Source organism: Elaeis guineensis, chromosome 1, assembly GCF_000442705.2.
Source record: "Elaeis guineensis isolate ETL-2024a chromosome 1, EG11, whole genome shotgun sequence".
NCBI lineage: Eukaryota > Viridiplantae > Streptophyta > Magnoliopsida > Arecales > Arecaceae > Elaeis > Elaeis guineensis.
In genome coordinates, this window is record NC_025993.2 from 97,767,699 (window position 1) to 97,787,273 (window position 19,575).

General features: G+C 40.2%; 2 protein-coding genes across 2 annotated transcripts; both read left to right on the forward strand.

Annotated features, from left to right (window-relative positions):
• Positions 1–1,746: 1,746 nt before the first annotated feature.
• Positions 1,747–3,599, forward strand: LOC105061107 (UDP-glycosyltransferase 89B2-like). The gene has a single exon (XM_073257070.1). The coding sequence runs from the start codon at positions 1,953–1,955 to the stop codon at positions 3,342–3,344; it is 1,392 nt and encodes a 463-aa protein (XP_073113171.1). The 5' UTR covers positions 1,747–1,952; the 3' UTR covers positions 3,345–3,599.
• A 14,511-nt stretch (positions 3,600–18,110) lies between these two features.
• On the forward strand, positions 18,111–19,097 carry LOC140856371 (uncharacterized). Its single transcript, XM_073253488.1, has one exon. It carries the CDS (start codon positions 18,111–18,113, stop codon positions 19,095–19,097), a length of 987 nt encoding a protein of 328 aa, XP_073109589.1.
• The last annotated feature ends 478 nt before the right edge of the window (positions 19,098–19,575 follow it).

Genomic DNA, 19,575 nt, shown 5'->3' on the forward strand with positions numbered 1-19,575 from the left:
AAAGTGCCGGCAATGGAGAGCTAGGGGTAGAGAGGAAAGGTAGCAGCACGGCATGGGAGGACCTCGAGCTCTGGCTCGAGGACCTTCTTCTTGGAGATCTTGGAGTTCACGAGAAGTCTGCACTCCTCTTCATCATCGTTGCCATTGTTACTATCTCCACTGCCGTGGGCAGAATAGAAAGAGCCTATTGGGATGAGGTGAGGGTCTTAGACCCTGTTGGAGGGGCCAAGGAGGCATAGGATGTCGACGACAGAGAGTTGGGGGGAGAGTAGAGAGGCAGAGGCACAACATGGGAGGACCTCGAGCTCTTAAGGACCTTCTCTTTTGAGGTCTTGATGTTTGCGAGGAGCCTACGCTTCTCTTCGTCATCGTCACCATTGTTATCGTCTCCGTAACAGTGGGAGAAATGGGAGGAGCCCATTGGGATGGAAGGATTGTCCCTGTTTCGGATGGAGGGACCAAGGAGGCATGGGATGCAGGCGACGGAGAGCTGCGGGGAGAGCGGAGAGGCAACGGCACGGTATTGGAAGACCTTGGGCTCTTGCTCGAGGACCTTTTTCTTAGAGCTCTTAGAGTTTGCGAGAAGCCCACGCTCTTTTTTATTGTTGTTGCTGTCTCCACGATCGTAGGAGGAATCAGAGAAGTCCATTAGGATGGAGGGAGGGAAAGACAGTGGTAGAGCTAGCCTCCGCCAGTGGTGCCATCATGGTCGGAGAAACGAATTTTATATAATTTTTTTAGAAATAATTTTAATTAAATATTTTTTTTGATAATATTGTCAAAGGATTAGTAATCTGGATAGCCATCTTCTCCGAAAGATAATGTACATTGCTAAGATAATTTAAATTATCATCTAAAAAATATATTAAATATAGTAATATGATGGATCTATTTTAAATTATGAATAATTTGAATATATTGTCAGTTAGTAAATATAATTTGAGGATAAAATTAATATTTTTTTTTTCAAATGCCTAATGCAGTGGTATGATGCAAATGACGTGATGTCTGACGATTAAAACCTGCAGGAAGTTGTCAGAGGGCATCCAGTTGTCAAAAATATCTGCCGTTAGACTAAAGTTTGAGACATAACATATAAAATAATTCATCAAAGATTAGTTTTGTTTTTTTTTTTTTGGTTTTTTTTTTTGATAAAAAAAGATTAGTTTTGTTTGAAGCCGGCCTTGAGGCCCAGAAGGGAAGACACTAGTCCAGCTGAAAAGACGTCCGCTATTTGTGCCTTTTTTTTTTTTAAGTATTTTACGGATTTGTCCATTTTCTCAGTCTTCGTACTTTTGTACATTCTTTTTCCTGTTTTCGCAGCTGGTCCACTCTTTGTCCTATATGGCTGTTGGTAATTGGCAGATATGTTTAAATTGAGCCAATCACTTGATGCCACATTTGAGCTAGAAACGAGCGGGCAAGAGGGTAGCGTTATAGCATGTTCCACTTTACGCGCGCCGAACCAACCGCCGTCTCCATCCGCAGGATCCTCGCCGAAATCTTTCATTCCCCTCCTCCTTCCCCCGTCGGGGTTCAGATTGTATCACACGACTTGATCTTTTTTTCTCGCGATGTCGACCATTGGATCGCATTCTACACAAATCTCGAGGCATCCATAAGATCTTCACTCATCCTTTGGTATAGATCTGGAAGCGACCGTAGCGCAATCCAATGGTGGATGCGTGCGAAGGAAGGGAATCCTTATCTCGCGCACTTGCCCCCCAAAGGTGACGTGTTGAATCATCCACGTGGAATCCAACGGCGGTCCGAAAAGACGGCTCTATTCGGCCACCGCCAACGCTTCATACTTTCACCATCGACTTTCAAAGCCGGTGACTCGGCCCCTTTGCAACTCCCCACTTCCGTCCCCAAACACCGTCGCCAGAACGAAGCCTTTGTTGCCAGCTCTCTCTTCACTTCTAAGAGAGAACCAGACGAGAGAGAGAGAGATGGGCGAGGCCGTCGGACCCCACGTCCTGGTGATCCCCTACCCAGCCCAGGGCCACATGCTCCCCCTCCTGGACCTCGTCCACCTCCTCTCTTCCCGCGCCCGCCTCGCCGTCACCATCGCCGTCACTACCAAGAACCGGCACCTTCTCGACCCTCTCCTCTCTCGCTCCCCCACCGTCGTCCCCCTCGTCCTCCCGTTCCCTGACTATCCGGCTCTCCCCCCAGGCGTCGAGAACGCCAAGGGCCTACCCCTCGCCTTCTTCCGCCCCCTCACCCACGCCCTCGCCGGCCTCCAAGACCCCCTCCTCCGCTGGGCCCACTCCACTCCCCATCCCCCCACCGCCATCATCTCCGACTTCTTCCTCGGCTGGACCTCCGACCTCGCCGCCCAGTTGGGCATCCCCCGCCTCGTCTTCTCCCCCTCTGGTGCCCTCGTCGTCGCCGTCTTACACGTCCTCTGGCGCCGGATGCCCGAAAGATCCGATCCTGACGACCCCGATTGCCCCATCTCCTTCCCGGAAATCCCCAATTCCCCTGCTTTACCCCGGCACCAGCTCTCCTTTCTCTACCGGACCCACATAGTCGGAGAACCGCTCTCGGAGTTCATAAAGGAGGGATTTTTAAAGAACATCGCGAGCTGGGGGTTCGTCGTCAACACCTTCGCCGACCTGGAGCGGGTCTATCTGGACCACCACCGGAACGATCTGGGGCACCCCCGGGTCTGGGCGGTGGGGCCCCTGGCCCCGCCGGACGGCCCCGCTGAGCGCGGTGGTGGGGCATCCGCCGCCGTCGGCGAGATCATGACGTGGCTGGACGGCTGCCCGGAGGGGTCTGTGCTGCTGGTGGCCTTCGGGAGCCAGCAGGTGCTGGCGCCGCCACAGGCGGCGGCGCTGGCTGAAGGGTTGGAGCGGAGCGGGGCGAGGTTTATCTGGTGCGCGACGGAGGCGACGGTGGTGCCGAAGGAGTTCGAGGGGCGCGTAGCGGGTCGAGGGCTGGTCGTGCGGGGGTGGGCGCCGCAGGTGGCGATCCTGGGACACCGGGCGGTGGCCGCGTTCTTGACTCACTGCGGGTGGAACTCAGTGCTGGAAGCTGTAACTGCGGGGGTGGCGATGCTGACGTGGCCGATGGGCGCGGACCAGTTCTGGAACGCAAGGCTGGTGGTGGAGGAGGCCGGGGTCGGGGTGGCGCTGTGCGACGATGCCGACGCGGTGCCGAACGCGGACGAGTTGGCCCGCGTCGTGGCCGAGTCGCTGGGCGAGTCGGGGAAGGGGATGAGGGAGCGCGCAAAGGAGCTGAGTCGAAGAGCTTTGGATGCGGTAAAAGGCGGGGGAAGCTCGTACAAGGATCTGGAGGGGTTGGTGGCCGAGCTTTCCAAGATCCGGGTCAAATGAAATATTTTGGTTGTTTTAAGCCGCCACGGTAATTTGAATCCTTGGGCAACCTTTTGGGAAAATGGTACCTTCCAATTAAGGTAATAAATGTTGGCTTCGCTTGCACCAGAACTTGGTTCAACCTAAGTGATGCAGCCACAAAGTTTAAATTATATATTTTCTGCTTTTCTTATTATTTATTGTGCTAAGTCGCTGTGTAGACATCATGCATTGCAAAAAATTCATTTTGCGAATAATGTTATGAGTTTCGCACAATTCTAAAAGAAGTGTATAAGATGCCTTAGAAACATTATATTTCGTTAAATTCTTGTTAGGACAAAATAATTTGACTTTTTCCGTAGAGCAAAAACATCTAAAGTTTGAATAATTCAAATGGAGCAGAGAAAAGTAAGTTTGAACTAAAATAGGGCTTTAAATTATGAAAGTGTTCATGAATAGCTTCCGCTCAGGTTAGAATTTGGCGTGGCAAAAAAGAGGGCCCAGCTCAAACCGAATTTCTAGATCATGTGATAATCGTACGGTGTTTCTGTACCCGTTAACTTATGATGGGCTGCAAGGGGTAGGGTTGTATCTTTTGTGTGAAAGAATGATTGATCTTTTTTCATAGTGCTAATCATTGGATCATATATTATATAAATCGTAAAGTACTTTAACTTTTCTCTTCTATCTATTTATATAGATCTCGAAATAGCCATCATAGTGAACCTTATAAAAGAAGGTGAATCGTTATTTTGTATCAAAGATATGACCTGGACCCATAATAACATGACCTCAGCTTAGGTGGTTAGCATCCAAGCTTGGAACTCTGATGAATCCTAAGCTACACTAGAAAATTTTTGGGATCTGTTTGGTTCACTACTAGGATTAATTGAAATTAGAATCAGGATTGAAATGGATTGAAATGAAAATCAAAATAATTATGTTCTCCGACGTATTTGATTCATGATTAGTATTAGAATCGAAATAATATTAGAATGCTAGAGGAGAATCTGCATTGGATTTTGGAGGATTGAAAAATTTTATTCTTTTTGGAATCAAAATGAAAATAGAATTCCTCCCTGATCAAACAGCTACAGTGAAAATTATTCATTTTTATTTTCATTCCAATTTCAGACCCAACTTCTGTCAATCGAACATCCTTTTGATGTAACGAAGATAAACTCCAATAGCACAATAATTGGCTTGTGTTGAGCTCATTTGCAATTACAAGGACAACCAATTTGATGGAATGGGAAAATATATACCTTAGTTAGCATGAAACAAATAGGCCTATTGGTGGTAGTTGGCAGAACACTGAAGAATTATGCTAAATTATTACATTATAAGAGGCCCTATTGCTGGAAAGAAAACAACAGATCTTTTTTTTATTTAAAAAAAACTGTGTCGACTTCCTATTATTTTTTGAGGAATATTGTCGTGGACAGAAGGTTACCTTGCAAAATTTGAACCTGGAAACTTGCCCAAATGGAGATACATAGCACAATCCGTTGAATATGAAGTGTTTGTTAATGCTGCACCATTTGCATCTTGGGCATCAGACTTTTGACCAAATCAGTCATTGAACAACCATGGTATTTCTGAGGCTGTTCAGCAGTGGCCTCAAATCATCCGATCTAATGTTCTACCAAAAAAAATCATCCGATATAATGACAATACAAGTAAGTTTCTTGCTCTCAAAAAGCTATCATACAACCTCAAGCCTTCCTCCCCTCCATCTGAAAAAATGGAAAATGTAATATTGGATGAGTCTCTCTCTCTCTCTCTCTCTCTCTCTCTCTCTCTCTCTCTTCTGTCTGTTTGTAAAATTTAAAAAGAAAAACTTATGGTGAAGCTGCTGTGGCATGATTAATGAATGGCCTAATGATGCATCTCCAAGTATTCAGATTCCGATAATATGACATTGGGTGGTTCTCTCTCACTCCCCCTCTCCTTCTCTCTCTTTCCTTTTCTCCCTATGGGGGTATTTGGTATGAGATGATCCATCCAAGATTAAGGATGATGTGGGTGGAGGTCATAAGATCACTTTATTTGGTTGCACCATGGTGATTCTACGTGGCGGTGATTTCAAATCACCTTCACTCCTTAAATCACCGTTCAATACGGTGATAGAAAATCTATTTTGAGGATGGATATCCAACATCACTTTATTACGGTGATCTTATATTAAAATATTAACACATGTTAACCAAAATATTCTGACGATTGAGAGATTTTCAAGAAGAGAAAATCATTTTTTTTTTTTGCTGTGATATTTTTTGCGCGCACATGGGGTGGGTAGTTGAGGCGTCTTCTCCATGGAAGAGAAGGAATGTACGTGGATACTTGAAACATCATCTCCACGGAAGAAAAAAATCTTTTCTTTTGTCCTCATATTGATTAGAAAGAGGGCATCATTTCCACAGAAGAGAAGGAAATCTTTTCTTCAAGAAGAAAAATTTATTTGGTTTTGTTTTAAATTTTTCTCTATCCCAATTCTCAATCCCAACTCCCAAACAAGTTATCAAAGATACTTTTAATATTATATAGTTGGTGAACTGGAATTTTTGTAGCATATCAAACAAGTAGCTTGTATATATCCGAAGATCTTTAATTACTGCACTATGGCAAATCAAACATAATGATCTTAGATTACTACAGATTAGATTATCTTAGGATTTGGATCACCAGTAATCTTAGATCACCACGATGATCCAAATTGGGTCATCAAACGCCATCTGTATGTTTCTTCAAGATTTGAAAAGAAAACGGTGGAGCCGATCTAGCATGATTAGTGAGTGACCTAATCTATTCCACGTGCAGAACTTAAAAGTTCAAGAGAGAGAAAGATCCGTCTTTGGTTGAAGTTGGTTTGGTATTGTTAGACTACACGATGCTTGGATTCATGTCTGGTTTTATGGGACATCTATCACGAGGTCCACCGAACTTGGGACCAGATCAAGCATAGCTTATTAATATTAATGTTAATTATATAGTTCGCATCCCTAACCTAGAATTACCATAGATTAATATGATACTGAAGGGAATAGGTACAATATCAAATAATCAGAAACCATGATTCTGATTATTGACCTTTTTTGTTTTTTATTTTTTTGGTAAAGTTTAATTTGCTCATTTTGAAAGATAGTTGCAACACAGGTCAGCCAAACCAGCTATGAGAGGCTAAGGTTGGGAAGATCGTATATATACAACTTAAAAGAAATTTTTTGATTGATGATCTGATAAATAATTCAGATTACAGTTTATGATTTCCTTTTGTTAGTTGGTATTTCATGAATATAACAAACCAGCCTTGAGTGCGGAGCATGGAGAGCCCTCCCTTGCAAGAAGCTATTAAGTGAAAACTAGCCAAATCTCATATTTTGCTTTACATGTGAGGGATCCTAAGAAAACCATTATATGTTGTATTTTCTGTTACTCATAGATATCTTTTTTTCAAACAAATTATCTATAAATTTTAAAAATCACAATTGAGGTCCTAATTAACTGGTTGAGTTGGAAAACCCACCGGGTGTAGATTCCAATTACTTGGATTCTATCCTTCCTACACTTTGATTTTGACTGGCCTTCCATGCGAACATTCAAAAATTTTTAAAGCTTAATTTTGCAAGTAACCCCTTTTATCTCAATTTTTTAAGTTTCTTTTCATGCTAGCAAGATGGTTAAACATGGAGAAATAGATGGTGACATTCTTTGTTTTCTGGTGACCAATGAGAAATTTCTGATGATATATTCATTCAAGCCGTTAGCACTTCTATATAATATTTTTCATTTGCATGCTTTGAAGCTTTTGTTGAGTAATGTCATGGGATACTAATTTGGTGCATGTGAAAATTTCGACCTACCGCATGGTGTATGTTACATTAAGGATGGTTGGATATATAACCATCAAGTCAGCATTAATTTAGTCCCAGATGCCATCAGGAGCATGACGAAGTACTATCTTTTTCTTTTTCTTTAAAGTCATATTATATTGAGGTGCAAGATCTAGTAATTTTGCTCATCCAAGTTATAATAACAGAATGCTACATGTATTGAAAAAGTTGGATAGGATATGGAGTGAGATTTGGTATGAATATTATAATAATAATATAGACAAATATTCCATGCCCCTTTATATAGTTCATATTTGAATGAGAGAAGTTGAGTCCCAAATCATACATCTTTTATGTATCGGAAACTAATGATCAGAAAAAGCATCACATATATCTTCTCAAACTTATATAATCACCGACTATTGAGAGATCTGTATATGATGAATGATAAAAGAAATTATTGCATGCACTACATGTATTGCCATGCTGGTATGTGCCAGAAATCATCGAGACATGTTAGTGTGGATTTTATTCATCCTGCATTCGTCTTGATGATTGACTCATAGCAATATACCTTGGTCATTGGTGGCGTATATGGCCATATTGATGCATACTATAATTTTTCCGATGATAGGACTGAAGAGCACTAATGAAGATTCAAACTAAAAAATAGATATCTTTATAATTTGGTGATCGCTATAATTAAAAATGAAGTACCCCTATATTGAAGCATGAATGTATATGTTAGTGGATTATCCGTTATTATTCTTGTCTCTCCGGACTGTTCGTTCCATCAGCGAAAGGACCTTAATCAGCTCCCTAACTATTTAGAGATGAGCTGGGGAGGCATATTAACTCAAAAAGTTCCTCACAAAGTGTGACCTATTATAATTAAGGGGAAAATATATGATCTACTATATTTCTTTCCCAAATCATCGCCTAATGCAGCTTATGTTGTGAATCATATTATGTCTGACAAATAAAATTTGCAAAAAGTTGTTAGTTAGCATCCAATTATCAAACACTACAAGAAATTTGATTTTTTGCGACGAAATTTTAGCGACGAAATATTTTTCGTCGCAAAAAAGTAGGCTTTTGCAACGAAATATAAATTTCGTCCCCAAAAATTAGGTATTTACGACGAAAAAAATTGCGTTGCAAAAAGTTATATCTTTTGCAACGAAATTTTTTTTTTTTTTGTTAGAAGTTCATTTTTAGCGACGAAATTTTTTTTCGTTGTAAAAAATCATTTTTTTGGCGACGAAATATTTTTTTTCGTAGTTAAAAATTTATTTTTTGCGACAAAAAAAAATTTTGTCGCCAAAAAATTATATTTTTTACGACGAAATTGATTTTTCATTGCTAAAAAAAAAAGACTTTTACGATCAATTTTATTTATATTTAGCGACGAAACTATTGCGTCGCTAAATTTTATTTTATTAAAAAATTTTTGAATATTTTGCGACGAAAATTTAAATTTCGTTGCTAGAATTGATTTTTAGCGACGAAAGTTTTTTCATCGCAAAAAATTTTTTTTTTTGGCGACGGAAAAATTTTTCGTTGCTAAATTTTTTTTTGCGACGAAAATAATTACGTCGTCAAAAATTTAATTTTTAGCGACGAAATATTTGTTTCGTTGCGAGAAACTTGATTTTCCGATCATTTGCGACGAAAATTTTTAAAAGTGTCTTCTATTAGACTAAAATTTGAGAGATAACATATAGAATAGTCCATCAAAGATTAATTAAGGTTGTTTTTTTTTTTTGGTATGAATTAATTAAAGTTGCTAGAAGCCAGTCTTGAGGTCTAGAAGAAAAGACACTGGTCTAGATGAAGAAGTGTCTGCCACTTGTGTTTTTCTTTCCTTTCCTACTTGCACATGTTCTTGGACGCCCTATTTTTGTGCATCCTTTTTCCTGTCTATCTAGTTGTTACCGCTCCCTGTCCAGCCAAAAAATTATTGGTTGAATCAGATCCACCATATCATTTTTGGATCAATTCAATTATATAGAATGGCATGTTATCTAAAGTAGATTAATTGTGTCGGCCTAAGTTCTAGAACAAACATCAGATATGAAAAAATATTTGCAAAGAATTATGAGAAAAAAATAATTATGAAAGAAAAAATTTATTCAAAAGAAAATGAAGACATTTTACGAAAGAGACTCTATATACAAAAATAATCTCTCTTCTATTTTTCTTCCTACACCCCAAAGGAGATGTCAACCGTCCTTTTAAATAAAGATCACATAGATGGGATATTTGACTTCAACTTAAACTCAAAAATCAAAACCTACTAAAATAAATACTTTAAATTAAATAGGGTAACTTTAAAAATAAAGTCCTATTTGAAATAGAAAAAATAAAGAATAATTAAGTAGAGTCCTAAAGTCATTAAGACTAATGACTAACTAAAAATGAAATTCTAATTGGAGTATGACTTGATAATGAATCTCAATACTTCTCATTGTAAAGTTCATACCAACAATGCTGAATTTGTCAATATCATGAAATGCCATAGCAGTCATTGCCATCATTGCCGCATGTTGGTGCTAAAGTTCGTTGATGTCATCTAGGCCTTTCCTCCCATCTTGATGATTTATTTCTTCCTGATTTGCTGTGCTTCTCTCTCTGCCGTAGAAGAGTTGGTAACTTTCAATACGAACACGTCCTCCGTTCGCGCATACTTCTCTATTCGGATCAGCATGTTAGCATAGTCACGGGGATAGATTTTCATCAGAGACTTCTTGAGGTCGTTCTTTTGTAGCCCATTCATGAGAGCTGATATTGCGACTGACTGATCAAGGTCGCGCACTTCTAATTTAGCCAAGTTAAAATGATTAATAAAAGAACGTATTATTTCTCCCTCCTTTTGCTTGATGGTGTGGAGAAAGTCAGACCGTTTCTGCTGCCAACGGCTACTAACAAAATGATTGAAATAAGTTCGGCTCAGCTATCTAAAAGAGTGAACCGATCCTAGTTTTAAATCAGAATACCAATGTCGGACGGCTCCTTTGAGAGTCGATGAAAGGTCCGATAAAGGATGGCATCCAAGGCCCCTTGGAGGAGCATTTTTGCCCTGAATCTCCTTAGATGATTAGTAGGATTGGTGCTCCCATCATATATATCCAATTGAGGGACTTGAAAATGTTATGGTAGTGGTTCTCGCATTATTTTAGAGCTAAAAGGTGGAGCACGATCAAACTCATCAGGTGGTGGAGAGGTGTGGTTATGGATTGCTTCAATCTGTTAGTTCAACTCTTAGAGCCTCCGTTCGACTTTAGGATCTCGAGCAGCACGAGCTGTTGATTGATGAGGAGACCAATGGCTCGGGTTTGAATCATGCCCCGATTGGGAGCTAAGGGAGCGTCGTCTTCTCAGATTTGGGATTTTGGGGCGATGTTGATGAGTAGCATGTCTTTTCGAAACTCGAGACTGCTCAGGTGGAGGTGGTGGAACTGTTTCAGCATGAGGCAGCAGTGTTATATGCTGAAAGTCCGCTGGAGGTGGATCCGGTATAGATCGTACCACGGGAGGTGGTGGAGGAACCGTCTGCACCACAAACGATGGTACCTGCCCTACATGAGATGGCACAGAAGCGGCCTGGATTGCTTGGACCACGACCATCAAATTTTGGACCTGCTGAAAAAGCAGATTGAACTGGTCCACCATGATTGCTGTAGGTGGGGGAGCCAAGACTTCCGCCAAAGGTGGCAGGACCAATTGGTTGGCATGATTCTCCTCTTACTGTAAGGCTGCTGTGCCAATGTTATGGGATCATGCTTGGCGAAAAGTTACTGCTCTCTTTGGTGGCATGGTGATATTGTCCTAGACTTGCGCTCCTCTGATTTGGGATGGACCCTTCCTCTAGCGTCAATTATTTGTGCTAAAGTTCATTGATGCCGGATTCGCTGGAGTTATAGATGTAAAGAAGAGCCTCTGGATGGTGTACTTGCAAAAAGTCCAGATCGCAAAATATTCCGACAGGAATTCTCCGACGCTCAAGTCAGCTAGTAGAACCAACAGATAGAGGAGCATGGGGCTTAGAATTATTACGTACCTGGGATCCCTCTTTTTTTCTCTTTTTATAGACAGAGATCGAAGTCATAGTCGGCAGGTGGGTTGGCACGATTATGCGAGATTTGAAGCAGATTTTGCGTAACACGCCAACTGTTTGAGAGATTTTCGCATCATGGAGATCATGGTTGCCTTATTTGCTCCTTGATGGTTGTTATCTAAATGGTGTCAATTTTTTAAATTTTGATTTGGTTGGTTCAAGTTGATCAGGGCTCGATGTTGGTCGATGATGAGTCTGAACTGTATACTGGCTAACTATGAGTCAACATCAAATTATGGATGACCAAAGGTTGGCGTTGAGAGCCGCTTGATGAGGGATCAGTTAAAGATACTGGCTGACCAAAGGTTGGTATTACACGACTAGGGACTAGATGCAAGACGATGGTCGAGATTCCATACTGTCGATAAATCAAGCGAGAGTAAAAGAGAGGCACGCCCTGACTAGGGCTCGATGCTAGATACCAGTCGATTCGAAATTGTACTGCGCTTTATCCAATCGGAGGTCATCAAAATTTACAGACGACTAACAGACGGGAGAGAGGAAGCTATTTGATCAAAAATCGATCCTAGGTGCTGGCCGAGTAGCTGTTGGAACTAAGAGTCAGACGACCATGGATCAGACTAAGTGTTGGCCGACCAAGGATCGGATTCTTGGTCGGACAGTCTTTAGTCAAAATTATCAAACTTGGACGAGCGAGTTATGGTCAACTGTTGGTGCGGCTGAGGCATATTGGCACGGACTTAATAGGTTGGATATCTGTCAATCTCTTCATATTATCGGCCCACTCCAAAATTCCCCCAACACCGCAATAACAGCAATATATAATAATTTATGAAACTAATAATTGAATAGCAGAACTCTTTTATTGACTTGAACAATAATTCTTTTACTGACTTGCCCTCTTTGATGCAAATATTAAATCAATGATATCCTACAATTTCTCTCGACACTAACTCTATGGTCATATGTTGAGATTCCTTCGAGCTTCCAATTTATTCTAATGAATATCAAATTATCGATTAAAATAATTGTGAGCATTGACCATTGCCTGTACATAAGTAAAATTAGAAGTAAAACTTTGGCTATATTCATATACCTCCATTAAGCAGCTTTAGGTATCTGCATATAATTAGCATCTACAAATGAAATAAAATCTTCATATATAGAGTTTTCTAATAGTCTAAATTTTGGAGTACTTTCAGAATTAATCGATGTATCGGAATTTTTATCAAACACCAAGATACAACAAAAATCATCTCTACCAAGCATCTTCTTGCTACTTGATCGCCAAAGCTGCTTCAAAATTAGTCAGCTTTTTATGCTCATGGCCGACTAAATCTTCATATGAAACATCCAAATCTTAGATAGATTCACAGAGGACTCTTCCATATGATTTGTTTCCTCAAGATGAATCTCTATAACCCAATTAATTGTTGTATCCTCTGACTCTTCCTGAGCAATTTTAAAATTAATAAATTCTTTAATAATGATCTCTTATGATGCAACATTTACTTCATCAAGCTTTTCTTGCTTAAGATTTTTTTCTATACTTGAATGATCCTTAAGTTGATCAACTTTGTTATGCTTTGAGTCTTCAGAAGTTTGTCTAGTCTCTACTTGATCAAACTTCTCATATTTCAAATCTTCATCTTTAAATTAATTTTATTCTTTTTTTAGGTTTTTGAGAAAGTCTGGAATCAGAATCTACTCTTCAAGTAATTTTTGTTTGGGATGTCTCACTTTTCTAGAACTTGATCTAGTACAATGAATGCTTTTTTGGTGCATCTCACCCCAACTAACTAATGCTTGCTTCTTTATATCTTGAATATGGAGATAATTTTTTCTATTGATAGAAAATTAACTAATCCACATTATCTTTCTAGATTTCAAATTTCACTTCCTTCTTGCAACCTTCTTGTTGAGAGTATACGAGGGCATCATTGCTGACTTATCCAAGATATTCTATAAATTTTGTCCTTTTAAATAAGATTTGACAATAGCCTTCTACATTGGATAACGGGTGTTGTGCAACTTACAAGGAGATATGGGATTAACAAAAACACTTATATTAATGTTGGTGATGCTAGACATTTAGAACCTAATGAGATAGAAGATAATAGTATTGAGATTTATTGCCAAATCCTCATCCAATTATGTTTCCGTTTTAGTTGATCATTAGTTTTAATGACTTTAGGACTAATTATTTCTTATATATCTTATTTCAAATAGCACTCTATTTCTAAAGTTATTCTATTTAGTTTTGAGTTTGTATTTTAATAGATTTTTAATTTTTGAGCTCAGGTATGGGCTAAACATCCCACCAATATGATGCTTTATTTAAAGAGATATTTGGTGTTTCCTTTGGGTGTGAAAAAATATAAGAGTGTACAAAAGTGTGTAGCAAGAAAGAGAGAGCAAGGATTATTTTTGCATATGAAAACTCTTTTGTAAGGCATCTTTGTGAGGTTTTGACTTTTATTTTCTTTTGAATAAATTTATCTTTTTCTCTTCAAAATTTTTTTCTTCCATAATTATTTTTTTCTCATGATCCCCTATAAATATTTTTTTGTATTGGTTTTTATTCTAGATCTTGGGCCAGCACAATCAATCTACTCTGAGTAATGTGCTATTCTATAGGTAGCATCAGTTATAATGATTTATTTTTTGAATCATCAAACAAAAGTCCACATGCTTGCACCACTATAGAATGAATTACTGAAAACTCTTCCACCATAGCTGAGCTACAAATACGGGAACCACAAACAATCAAGTTGCTGCTACAAAAATTATGATTCGAATAAATCTGATTAAAGTCGCAAACTGCTCGACCACTCTTCAAGTTTATACCTTTGATATCATATAGAGCCATAAATATATTGATCACCAATCTCAAAATCTATAGCTCTAATATTACGTTGAACAACACACTATCTAAAATAGATCGATCATACCAACCCAAGATTCAAAGCAAACACCAAACATGAAAAAAAAAATTATAGATAATCGAGAGCAAAAAAATAATTATGAAAGTTGAGAGAAAATAAATTTATTCAAAAAAAAAAAGATCCAAACTTACAAAGACACCTTGTGAAAGAGTCTTCACATGAAAAAATAATCTTTTCTCTCTCTTTCTTATCAATTATCATTTCAATGATCAACTTCTCCCATAATGATATCTATACTACCTAGTATCGTCATGATATCAGCCAATTTCATTCTTTTAACTAGCTGAGGAAGAATTTGCAAATTGATGAAATCGGGTGGACGAATTTTCCATCTCCAGGGGAAAATGTTATTATCCCCTATCAAATAAATTTCTAATTCTCCTCTTGGGGCTTTTACTCTGACATAAAGTTCTTGTTTCGACAATTTCAAAATTAGATAAAGATTTTTTACTAATAAATCTATATTCAAAATCATTTCATTCAGAATTTTTTGCTCTATCAAAGTGTCGAACTTCTAAATTCTCATAGGGACCTCCAGGAATTCCTTCTAGAGCATGTTGAATAATTTTTATAGATTGACATCCCAAAGGAGACGTCAATGGTCCTTTTAAATAGAGATTATATAGGTGGGATGTTTGACTCCTATCTGAACTCAAAAATCAAAAATCTGTTAAAATACAAACTCTAAATTAAATAGATTGGCTTTAGAGATAGAGTCTTATTTGAAATAGAATATTCAAGGAATAATTTAGTGGAGTTCTAAAGTCATTAAAATTAATGATTAACTAAAAATAAAATCCTAATTGGAGTAGAAACTGGCAGTGAATGTTGATAAAGCTCACGTCGAAAAAAATCTCTGATGAAAACTAACTAGGTAACCAATCGCTATTTTTGGTTGAATCATTTGAATCCGTTTCTTTAAGGGATCTAAAAAAGGTCATGTGCATGTATATAGTGGCCTCGGATGGTAGGCTTCGGGGATCTGGAAGTAAGGGAACTATGTGGTCTCGAAGATGTGGTTTCTAATTATGCGGACCACACCGATCTTGTAGTAACTTTTGTGGCCGCTCCAGTAGTATAGTACATCTCTCTTTTTCTTGTCCCCCTCCTTGTCCATACTCATTTCCGCCTTGTTGTTCATGGTAACTTGACTTGCCTTGCAAGAAACTTTTCCAGAGAGAGAGAGAGAGAGAGAGGGGGGGGGAGGGAGGGAGATGGGAGTGGGATGGTAGAGCCTCCATCTTGCCTCCATTTATGGAGGTGGGATGGATGGGGTTCTTGATGGATTAATAGAAGGGAATAGATCGAATGGAAGGTGTTGCTCCTAATCTCCACGCCTGAGGTCAGACCATCAAGCTAAAAATAATCATGATACAACTATTGGAGCTCTGTCCGAAAACCTGCAAAGTCTCCATCAAGGTGCTTTTCAATGGAGACTCTCCGATGCTCAAGTCAGGAGATGAAAAATAATGAGAGGAAGAGAGTGGGAGTAGAGAACTTACTTTGAGGGTCTCTATGTCTCTTTATTTATAGAGGAGTCAGAGTCGTACACGTCTTGGAGTCTTGATTGCCTTCCGAATTTTATGTGGAGATTGACTTGACGAGAATTCTTTCTTTTTGGAAAAGATTTGATCGCGAAAGAGTTCTTCTCTATCTGAACTTTTTCAATTTGCTGGAGAGGCGGATTCTGTCAATGATGGTTATCCGACTGTAGTTCGGTTCTAGCCGACCTGAAGTAGTCCATCCCGAGCTGAGATGAATTCCTCAGTATAAGTCGAGGAACCAGCTACTACTGGTTTAGTATGGCGTCCGGCAACATTTGGGTCCTTTGTAGATGTGTCGTCTGATCCGGTCCATCTTTCGAAGTTCGGTCGACGCTGAGGATATATCTAGTCGAGGCTAAGGTGGAGATCCACAACAGGAGACAGTGATAACGGTACAATCTTAAGAGATGGTGGTGGGTTGGTTTGCTGATCGGATGGTTGAGGAGAAAGCTCAAATGGTTTAACCAGAAATCGCAATTGATTTCTTTTGTTGGCTTCCATCGGCCATTTCTATTTCTTGCCACCAATGTTTGCGATGTGTCAAGCCTTGGTTGAACTGATCCAAAAATGATGCAGTACATCTGGTTCAACCAATAATTTTTCCTATCCCTCGGTCAGTTCCTTGTACAATATAGCAGTTCATGAGGGTAGGTTCTTCAAAGTTGAGCCAATCACCTGGTGCCATGTTTGACCTGGAAACAAGCGGGCGATGCTACTGGCATGCGCCCATTGAACCAATCACCGTTGCCATTAGAGTTCCTCTGCGACATCTTTCTTCCCTCAAGATTCGAGTTGTATCTTTCCCATGAAAGAATGGTTAATCTTCGTTCATGATGTTGACCATTGGATTGCATCCCACACACTCTAAAATTATTCCGAAATATTCTATTCATCCGTTTGCATAGCTCTTGAAGCGATGGCTTTGCGATCTAATGGTGGATCCATCCAAAAGAAGGGGAATCCTTATTTATACAACCTCTGTTCCTTTGAGAAATTATTAGAGTGCTTTGAATCCGTATTAGGCGCGATCTAACACTTGATGTCGTAAAATAAGATCCATCATTCTTTCATGCAAAAGATACAAAGGACGTTGTCAATACAGGCGGGATATGCAACAGGTCACGGAAGAAGAAATATCATGACTTCAACAGCAATTTTCAGGATCCATTGTCTTCACAAACGACGAAATTGATGGAGTGAGCAAGAAGTGGAGCAATTCATTTATTCGCAAACTCTCAAGTAAGGTTTTGCCTCTTGAATTCCTTCGCAAGGGGTTAAAACTAAGCTGGAACTTGGTAGGGAAATTATTGGAAGGATTGAACTTAATTAGAAAACTATCCAATTAAAGGTCCAGGGATTTATTCCTTAGCATATTCTTGATTATTCTCTGGCATATTCTTGTTATTTCCTATCTATATTTGGGTCTACATATTTGTATTTATAGATCATTATACGCACTCTTGATTGTAAGAAGAAAAAATAAAAACAAATATCTCCTTCTCTTTTTCATCATGGTATCAGAGCACTCAGGTTCTGATCCATTTTTTTCTTCCCCTTCTTAAAACCCTTCTCTTCCATTTTTTTCCCCCTTCTTAAAACCTTTCTCTTCCCTCCACTGCTGATACCGCCTCTACCGTCGCCACCGCTCCTTCTTCCTCCTGATTCACAGCGAATCGCTGCCACCGCAGCCACCACAGCCATCGCAGCTCCCTTCCTCCCCGGCCGCCTCCGCCGAGCCCATCATCCCCACCATCGACCCGTCGATCTCATCCACGTCGCCTCCCACGACTGGGGTTTCTTCCAGATCACCAACCATGGCATCTCGCTCCTGGTGCTCTACCGGACCATCGCCGCCGTCCGATCCTTCCACGAGCTGCCCTCTGTCGAGTCATCCGCAACCCCTTTCTTCCCAGTCACCGCAGCCCCCTTTCTTCCCGATCGAAATCCCTCCGAAGCCTCCGCTTCCGCCGAGTCCATCCGCAGCTCGCCACCGCAGCCCCGAAATCCCTCTAACGCCTCCACCAAAACCTCTTCACAGTCGAATCCCCGACACCAACCATCGTCTTCCTTGCCGACGGTGTCACCGGCGACGGCATCACCCTCGACAATCCCGTGCTTCACGGGATACATAATCGGTAACAAATAAAATCACAGTTTTTTCTTTTAACCTTTTATTTATTTAAAAAAAATAAAACAAAAAAAAAATAAAAAAAATAAAACAAAAAAAAAAGAGACTTTTATGGCTAGATACTTAAGAAGCCTGCAGTTACAGTGTGTCTGGTGATTCGTGTGTTTGGTGATTCATTGATATTGTGTCTCCGGTGATTCATGTGTGTTGTGATTCATTGATAGTGTGCCAGTGAGATTATCATTCGTATTTTGTCTGTATGGCCAATCCAATTACTATGCAAGATCTTGAAGGTCTATTGGATCGGCTTATTACAGTTGCCACTCGATCAGGGGGTTCGTCAAGAGATAGTGGATCGCTGAATGCTCTTCAAGTGGCTGTAAAACTTGATGGCCCAGCGACATATTTACAATGGGAGAGGAGCACTCGTCTACTTGTACAAGGACGAAGTTTGGAGGGATATCTCACCGGCACAAAGAGGAAACCTGCTAATAATGAGCAGGATATGGCTCAATGGAGAATGGAGAACTCTGCTGTTCTGGCGTTTCTTCTAAATACCATGACATCGAATGTGGCCAGAAGTGTGCAACTGTTGGAGACTGCACAGGAAGTCAGGGAGACGGTGGCCCAAATGTTCTCACACAAGCAGAATTCTGCTCAAGCATTTGAGATCCGTTCTCAATTACGTCAGCTTCGTCAGGAAGATTTATCTATCACTGAATATGCCACCGAGTTGAAACGTCTCTGGTCTGAAGCTGATCATTATAGAACTTTTGTTCCACAATGCTCCATCGATGTTGATGGATTTCAGAAATATTTAGAAGAAGAACGGGTTCAGGACTTTCTATATGGTCTGAATCCGGAATATGAATCTGTCAGAGTTCAGCTTCTCGCCAGAGATATTTTACCTATTTTAGGTCAAGTCTTCTCTACTGTTTTAAGCGAGGAGACACAGCGACGAGTGACTTCTGACTCCAATAGTTCTGTAAGATCAGCTCTTACTGTACAGCCACAGCAGGTAGGTGAGAAAGTATGTTTTCATTGTAAAAAGCCTGGGCACACTAAGGTATTTTGCTGGGATCTCCATGGCCGCCCAAATCAGCCTGGGCATAGTAGTTGGGGCCGTGGTGGTCGTCGTAGTGGTGGAAGAACTGGAGGACAGAATCATATTCGTGGACCTGTCCAAGCCAATCTCTCTGAAGAGATCGAGAGTGCTATACACAGCTTATCTGCAGAGGAGTATTAGACCTTCCGATGAATGATGGAAAAGTATGAATCATCTTCTAACACTACACCTACTCTGGAACAGTCTAGCCATCAGGACGGATATCTTGACTCTTCTCTTGTTGCACACTCAGGTACTCCATATAAATTATCACATGCATTTACTTGCGGAATATCCAACTCCTGGGTAATAGACTCAGGAGCATCCAGTCACATGACAGGGGCATCTAATAGTTTTATTTCCTATTCACCATGTTCAGGACATGACAAAGTCCGAATAGCTGATGGATCCTTTACCCCTGTCTCAGGAAAAGGATCCATTGACTGTACTCCTAGTTTAAGATTATCATCAGTATTGCATGTTCCATCCTTTCCTACAAATTTACTCTTTATCAGCTCTGTTACTAGAGATTTGAATTGCTCTGTCACTTTTTGGCCTTCTCATTGTCTATTTCAGAAGCTGAAAATGGGGAAGATACTTGGGGGTGGTAGATTGCACA